Below are 8283 nucleotides of genomic sequence, written 5' to 3'. Positions count from 1 at the left end.
AAGACAACTACCCCTCCCTCCACTCCCCACTAACACCCCCCAACCTGACCCTTCAATACAACTGGCACCAAGTTAGAAGGCCTAGACTATGGGATATTGAAATAGAGCTTTTTAGCATGAACCTATTCCAGATGGATTGTTTTGGGGGGCTCAAATTCTTAGGGGGATAGACAGTTAAAAGAGTGATATTTTGGTGGATGTTAGTAAAAAAAAAAATAAGAATGGCTGCAATAATGATTTCATTCGGTTTTTTGTTTGTTTGTTTGTTTGTTTGTGTAAGATTTATTTATGCTTACAGAACTGAGGTACAACCAGAGGTGTGATGGGTGAGAACATTCACCAAACACAGAGTGGGGAGCAAAGCAGGCAGATCTACTGAAATACAGTGCTGAGGGGAGCAGCGAATGGGTCAGGAGAGGTCTGCTGCGCCATGTGGGTCAGCTCTCGGGGCGAGGATTGAACTCATGCTATAGTGGCTTCGGAGATCTTCATAATGAGGTGTTTTAACCTGTTGTGCCACCAGGGAGGGCCTGATTTCATTAGGTTTTAATGGAAATTAAGATGTCATTAATGACAGGTATTTAAATAAGGAGCTGGGAGCTGGTTTGAGGCAGAGAATCTAGTACAAATAAAAACTAGTGAGGATTACATAAGAAAAACTAGAGAGGCAGTTTGCTCTTTCTGTTCACTTAAATGTGGTGTGGAGTAATACCTATATGTGAAACATTAATTCATAATAGTAAGTTCAAAAACAATTTTGTTCAAACGTAGGAAGTATCACAGTTCTCTAGTTTTGTCTCTTTCCTCCACTGTCCACGGGGCAGGGACTCAGCTACATGCACTGACGTCTCCTCAATGCCTGGAGTCATGTTGTCATGTGGGAATTGACTGTATGACATGATGGAAGCAGTGAGCAAGTATGTTTTGGGCAGGGGGTGCAGCAAGTGTTGTGGTTGTTGAGTCAAGGTTGGGACCCCAGGGAAGAGAGCTTTCTGCCTAGATTTCCTGGAGAAGACAAGATTTTAGTAAAAGTGAGTTTGAGAGGCCCTCCCTGGTGGCACAACGGGTTAGGACGTAGCACTGCATGCTGGCCGCAGCCACTTCAGTGCAGGTTCAATCCCCAATCCGGGAGGTGACCCACATGGCGCGGCAGACCTCTCCTGACCCACCCGTGGCTCCCCTCATTAGTGTACTTCATTGATCTGCCTGTTCTGCTCCACACTCTGTCTCTGGTGAGTCATCTCATCACCCCTGCACCTCTGGCCTGTACCCCAGTTCTGTATGCATAAATTAAAAAATATTTTTTTTTAAATGTGTTCATGTATTAAAAAAAAAATTAGTTTGATGGGTGGAGTTTGGGTTGGCAGAGAGAAGATGTGAGCCCATTCCTGGTCGGTGGGTTGGCATGAACAAATGTGAAAATTAGACATTATTCCATTCCATAATGAGAGAACTGTTGAAAGCAGTCGAGCAGGTGATTTCTTGAGGGGCAGAGCTAATTAAGTCAGACACTCCTAGCCAGGGCATGTGAGGAGCTCCCAGCCTGCAGCATTTATCCTGGGGGAAGAAGAGGTTTTGAGCCAAGGAGGAGCCTGCCCAAGGCAGCGATTGTAGGGACTAGCTAGTGGTGGGGAGGAGGACCAGGAGGCTGTGAAACCTCTGGAAGAACACAAGAAACAGGATCCAGGGTGATGAAAATGCAGAGAGAGAGATTTAGATGAAGTTTCAGAGAAGGACTCAGTGGCTGTTTTCTGGATATTGTGGAAGAGAGGTTTTACTCACTGAAAGAAGTCCAGCCTGAGACACTGAAAAGAAGTAATATAATTTAGGGGAACCAAGAAGGCCGTATCAGTGTGTGAGGCATTTTTGGCCAAATGTGTTGATAGCAGCATCGCAACATGCCTACTATGTTCCCGCTAAAGTGAGGATGACAAATCAGGTTCACCATTTTCCGGAAGTGAAGGGCAGGAAGTGTGTAAATGGAAGTGTGCAGAGAGCCGTCGGCTACATTGGGTTATTACCTGTGTTCCCAGGTTCAAATGTAGACTCCAGAAGTCCTTTTGCAGTAGGTATATTTTGAATACCCTGCCATGCAGCTAGCCAGGAAATTGGGGTGAACAGAGAGCAGAAGTGACAGCTTCCCTGCCCTAGGGGTGCTTACGACATTATGAAGGAGACGGGCAGATGCAGAAGGTTGTGGCTGGGAAAATATATCGTAGGATTTGGACCCACTTAATATGTTGGTGAAACTTTGACCGGGAAGTGTTATTATGCAGAAAATTAAAAATAAAGACCCCCGGCCTCTTCCCTCTGACCAACTGAAAGAAATCATGTGCGACACTTCTTACTGACACCAGACTTCTTCACCTCCTCTACTCCCCTCCCCTACCCCAAAACACAACAGTCATACTCCTGTATTTTGCTCTGAAGGATTCCTTTATTGGTTTTGTTGTTGCATCATCCCCTCAAAACCCCACCATTTGTCAAATGTTCTGTAATTTAAGTGGATTCTTGTTATCTCACTCCATGGACTCCATGTTCCTCAGCGATGATGACCAGTCACTGGGCTTGTTCCTCAGCGATGATGACCAGTCACTGGGCCCTGGAGGGAGGAAAGATGGATAAGAGACTAGAACAGGTTGAGACATAGTGCCTAAAAGAAGTTGTCTGCCTCTTTCACTTAAAAATAGTGTTGCTGTTTTTCAGATTTTCTCAATCCCTTTTCTGCCCCACTGCAGGGATGAACTCTTCCGCCAAAGTTTGGCAAAATTGCGTGAGCAGCTAGTTAAAGCGAATACCTTGGTACGGGAGGCGAACTTCTTAGCTGAGGAGATGAGCAAACTCACTGACTACCAGGTGACCCTGCAGATCCCCGCTGCGAACCTCAGTGCCAATAGAAAGGTAAGGATATTCTTGACAAAGAAGAGAGCTACTTATAAGTAGCAGGTACCATAAATGGAATATAAGCCTGGCGTGCAAACCAAACTCCATGAAGAGATCCTGGGATGAGCCAGAATAGTTATTATTACCTTTAAATTGTATTTATTTTTGCATAGAAGAACTGGGGTATAGATCAGAGGTGGGGAGTTGAGAGGATTCACCAGAGACAGAGTGGGGAGCAAAATAGGCAGATGTACTTACTTCAGTAGGGCAAGCAGTAGGAGAGACAGAAGAGGTCTGCTGCACCATGTAGTTCAGCTCCCTGGCCAGGGATCGAACTCAAGCCATGAGATGGTAGCGCCAAGACTTAACCCCTGAGCCACCAGGAAGTCCACAGAGTATTCTTAAGACTTCCCCTGAGGCCGCCTCAGATAAGGATGCTGGCAGTATGGTGTCCTAGGTGTGTCATAATCACAATGTGAAAATTTGGGTAGCTGAAGGGTTTGCTCATTTAATAACATTTAGTTTCACTGTATGTGAAATATATATACACACACACACATACACATGTGTATATATTTACATAATCTTGTTTGCTTTTCTCTTATAAATGCCTCCTTCTGAAATGAGGGATAGTGTATATTTTCCTAGAGTACCATTTTAAGATGGAATTAAACAAGAAAGGAGAGCTTTTTGTGTCTCTTTCTGTGTCTTTACATACACAGAATGACTCTTAGCAATCATTTAGAAGCTCCCCATCAAATATGAAGAATCTTTCCTTCAGGGAGAATCCTTGAAAAAAGTAGTTTTCTGTCCATTGGTTTTTCTTCCCAGTAAGCAAGCTAGAAATGAGACAGGAAATAGTTCAGCAGGTTTGTTGGGCTTTAGTCTTTTGACCAAGCCGTCTTCCTTTGAGAAATTTATTCTAAGTCCATATTCATGGGAGTGTCCATAAAAGTTGATGTTTTTTACTAATAAGAATGCTTATCAGAGTGGGCTTACGAAAATTTCAAAAAGCCATGATGTACACACTCCCTGGTGGTACAGCTGGTTAAAGCACAACACTACAAGGTTAGGTTAGCTGCTTCAGCACAAGTTCGATTCCGGCCAGGGAGCTGACCCACATGGCACAGCAGACATCTCCTGTCCTGCCCGCTGCTCCCCTCAGCAGTGTACTTCGTCGCTCTGCCTGTTCTGCTCCCGCTGTCTCTGGTGAATCTCTCACAGCCCCTGCATCTGTGGCCTATACTATAAGTTCTGTTTGCATAAATAAATAAATCTCTAAAAAAAAACAAAAGCCATAATGTTGAAGAAGTGAATAAATTAATCAAGTGAGTGGGGGGTGAGTGGTATATCCACATAATTGTTATTTGCCCATTAGAAATCACATTTATGAAAAATATTTAAACACACAGGTGACAATCACAATATCAAAGCTGTAGAGAGAGAATTGAGATAGGGGATTGCTCATTTTTTTTTCAGTTCTGGTTATGAAAAATAACCAGTATGTGTGTGAGTATATACAGAAGGTGGAAAAATAAAATATTCCCTTGGTGTACTTTATATGCTTATTTTCAAAGGTACTACATTACCATAATATTTATTCCTTTAACAATCCAAAAACTGTCAACAAGGGTTGTCTTGTCTATGTTCTTGATCACGCAGAGAGGTGCGATCGTGAGCGAGCCAGCTATTCAGGTGAGAAGGAAAGGAAAGAGCACCCAGGTGTGGGCCATCGAGAAGCTGGAGAATAAGTTAATTGATATGAGGGATCTTTATCAAGAATGGAAGGAAAAAGTTCCTGAGGTAAGAGACAAAGCATAAAGGAGATTTGAAAGTGTCAAAAGCAGAGAGTATAAGTGATTGAACCGCCAGAACACATACCCACGACAATGAGTTTTTCTAAATGGTATTTTAGGCATTTTGTTAGAAAAATAAACATTATCTTGATAAAAGCTGTGTTGTATCCATCATATGACTGGTCCCCTCCTCCCTGCCATCCCCCCCCCCCATGGAAACTAATTGAAAATAACAGTATATATTTTTGCAGTTTTACTACATTTGCAGCGAAGCGTAGTAGAACAAAGCAAAGTTATGCTATTTTGTCAGTGTTGTGAAAAACCAACTAGAATGGAGCAGGCCAGCATCTAGTCTTCATTAGCATCTGTGAGCAGTGATGGCGTCTGAGTGTATTGCTACAAATAACTTTAGAAAGCTAATTAAATGAAACATAACAAAGTAGATGGTTGCATTGGGGTAGTAACTAAAGTCTGTTTTCCACAAGTACATCACTTATTTCCCCAGAAAAAAGCCTCTCCCATGTGCTAATTTTATTCTGTTTTTGTGATACAATTCTAACTTCTTTTAAGTTTGGATACATGCTTTTTAAAAAAATTATTTTTGAATGCTGATTTTAAATAATACTTACACTTATGTTTATTTTCTACTTGTCTGTCTACCTGCTACTCAGGCAAAGAGGCTCTATGGGAAGCGAGGGGATCCTTTCTATGAAGCCCAGGAGAATCACAACCTAATCGGTGTGGCTAATGTGTTCTTGGAGTGCCTCTTCTGTGATGTGAAGCTGCAGTATGCAGTTCCCATCATCAGCCAGCAGGGGGAGGTAAGGATAAGCCAGGCTTGAGAAAAATGACAGAGCTTTAAATCTTGGTTTTCTTAAATTCCATCTCTGTTCTTCAGGAGGATTAAAGAACTAGGGTGATTAGTCAGGGTCCATATTCATTTTTCTTTATTAATATCAACAGAAACTCAGAATTAAGTCAGACTTTTAAAAGATAACTTTTTTATATTGTGGGGGTATTTTTGTTTTCATGAAATTAGAAATCTTTTGGAAACCAGATTCTACTTCGTGTTTCATATTCATTTTTTTCTTAATCTGTTCATGTTTTGATACACTGTACTTCCTTTCTGGCTCCTATGTAGCCTTTACAAGATGCAGCTGAGGGACGGATTATTTCAAAATCCAAAGTACTCAAAAAAAAAAAAAAAAAAGCTTCACGTCCCCACTCCTGACCCTCTTTGAATTCTCATATTACCATCACTGAGATATATTGGCTTTATATCTAAGACATTGCAAAAACTGTTCAAATTCAGTGCTTTTTTACTTTAGCATTTCAGCAAGTAATGTTTCGATTTTAAATTTAGTGAACAATGGATTGTCCTTCAAAAATGTGCAAACTTGAATTACTGAGTTACTTTTTGCAATTCCTAGAGCAGGCTAATAGATGTCATCCCAAAGTAAATTTAGAAAGCCGGCCTTGTGTCCCACATAGTGGTGTGTGAGTGCATAGATGCTAAGTGTGGCAGCTGTATGCACCGGATATGCTAGAAGACCAAAAGTTCTGGTTGCTACTTTCATTGTTAAAAACAGGCACAGCTTGGGCCCTCCCTGGTGGCGCAGCGGGTTAAAGCACAGCACTGAGAATCTAAAGCCGCTTCCGCATGAGTTCGATTCCCGCCTGCCCCGGAGGAGACCACATGGCGCGGCAGACCTCTCCTGACCCGCCCGCTGCTCCCCTCAGCAGTGTACTTCGTCGATCTGCCTGTTCTGCTTCCCACTCTGTCTCTGGTGAATCCTCTCACCGCCCCTGAGCCTCTGGCCTGTACCCTAGTTCTGTATGCATAAATAAATAAATCTTTAAAAAAAAAAAAAAAACAGGCACAGCTTGTATTAGAAAGGAGTCTGGTGGCTGAGTCCCTAGTCAGTGCTTTTATTTTTAAGATTTATTTATTTATGCATACAGAACTGGGGTACAGGCCAAAGGTGTGGAAGGGTGAGAGGCTTCACCAGAGACAGAGTGGGGAGCAAAACAGGCAGATCTATGAAGTACACTGCTGAGGGGAGCAGTGGCGGGTCAGAGAGGTCTGCTGCACCATGTGGGTCACCTCTGGGGCTGGAGATCAAACTCACACTGAAGGGAACTGCAGCTCACTTGCAGTGCTGCGTCATAACCTGTCGCGCCACCAGGGAGGGCCCTCGGTGCTTCTTAAGCTAAGGTCTGTGATGGGCTTTGCGTGTTCATGAATCCGTCTCAAAATGCTAGCAAAATCTATTAGCATCTTAAAAAGCATGAATAAAAGACTTCCCCACTGTCTCCTGATTTCTCTCTTCCCGCCCCTTCATCCGTCATTTTTGTCTCAATTGCCAAAATGACATCTTTCCTTCCTGCCAGTGCCACTTGCCAGATTGGGGTTGATCTGTGCTGGTTTAAAGTGGGTCTCATTTTATGGGGATGGAAGGGGGAATGGGATCAGAACTGGGGTGGGAAGAGCACATTGGACTATGGTGATGGCACGTGAAAATATATATATGTGTGTGTGTGTGTATAATAAAAATGACAAAATTTCAAAAAAAAAAGGAAAGAAAATAGGTCTCAAGCCCTCCCTGGTGGTGCAGTGGGTTAGGACACAGCTCTGAAAGCTGGCTGCAGCCCCTTCAGTGCCAGTTCCATCCCCAGCCCAGGAGCTGACCCACATGGCGTGGCAGACCGCTCCTGACCCGCCCGCTGCTCCCCTCAGCAGTGTACTTCGTCCATCTGCCTGTTCTGCTCCCCACCCTGACTCTGGTGAATCCTCTCACCACCCCTGCACTTCTGGCCTGTACCCCAGTTCTGTACGCATAAATAAATCTTAAAAAAAAAAAATTTAAATAAAAATTAAATAAAAAAAAAGTGGGTCTCGCTGTGGAGCAGCCCAGCAGTGCAGCTGCCAGTGTGTCCGTAGCGCCCCATTAACCGCCTGTTTGTCGCCCAGGTGGCGGGGCGCCTGCACGTGGAGGTGGCGCGTGTGACGGGCGCCGTGCCGGAGCGCGTGCTGGAGGACGACTCGTCGGAGAACTCTAGCGAAAGCGGCAGCCTAGAGGTGGTGGACGGCAGCGGCGAGATCGTCCACCGTGTCAAGAAACTGACCTGCCGGGTGAGTAGGCGGCACTGTGGGTTTGCGGCTCCCGCCTCCACCCCTGAAGGGTGGCTGCGAGTTTTCCATGCAGCAGATAGAAGCTAAAGTCGGTGGCAGGACAGCGGCCGGCCAGCCTTGTTTTCCAGAAATCAGCTCACTGGTGGTTAACAGTTGCTGAATTTTCAGAAGCAGTGGGCAGGCAAGAGTGTGTGTTGCTTAGTGAATTCTACTCTTCTAGGAAAGGAAAAAGACAAAAGTAGCAGGCAGATCATAGGTCTGAGGCAGACAGCAGGGGAGGGGTGGGGGGAGGGGTCAGAATGGGAGGGAAGGGCTTAAAGGACCGTGGTGATGGGCGAGGGGTACCTTGGTGGTGGGAGAATAAGGGGGGCTCCACCTGAGGGGAGAAGTCAAGTATGGTACAAAAATGAACAAAATAAAAGTGTAAGAAAATAAAAGAAATAGGGGCCCTTCCTGGTGGCGCAACAAGTT

General features: G+C 44.3%; 1 protein-coding gene across 1 annotated transcript in view; it reads left to right on the top strand.

Annotated features, from left to right (window-relative positions):
* The window catches only part of KIF13A (kinesin family member 13A), a 196887-nt gene that overhangs the window by 150820 nt on the left and 37784 nt on the right, over nucleotides 1-8283 (top strand). The window contains exons 17-20 of the mRNA XM_012732923.1: nucleotides 2739-2901; nucleotides 4546-4686; nucleotides 5351-5500; nucleotides 7651-7872. Of these exons, the coding sequence (XP_012588377.1) occupies nucleotides 2739-2901; nucleotides 4546-4686; nucleotides 5351-5500; nucleotides 7651-7872 (676 nt within the window). The remainder of the gene's footprint in view (nucleotides 1-2738; nucleotides 2902-4545; nucleotides 4687-5350; nucleotides 5501-7650; nucleotides 7873-8283) is intronic.

This window comes from Condylura cristata, unplaced genomic scaffold (assembly GCF_000260355.1).
Source record: "Condylura cristata isolate star-nosed mole 26May11 unplaced genomic scaffold, ConCri1.0 scaffold00037, whole genome shotgun sequence".
Classification (NCBI taxonomy): domain Eukaryota; kingdom Metazoa; phylum Chordata; class Mammalia; order Eulipotyphla; family Talpidae; genus Condylura; species Condylura cristata.
Note: the sequence above shows the minus strand (reverse complement) of the source record. Positions and strands in the feature narration are given on the sequence as shown.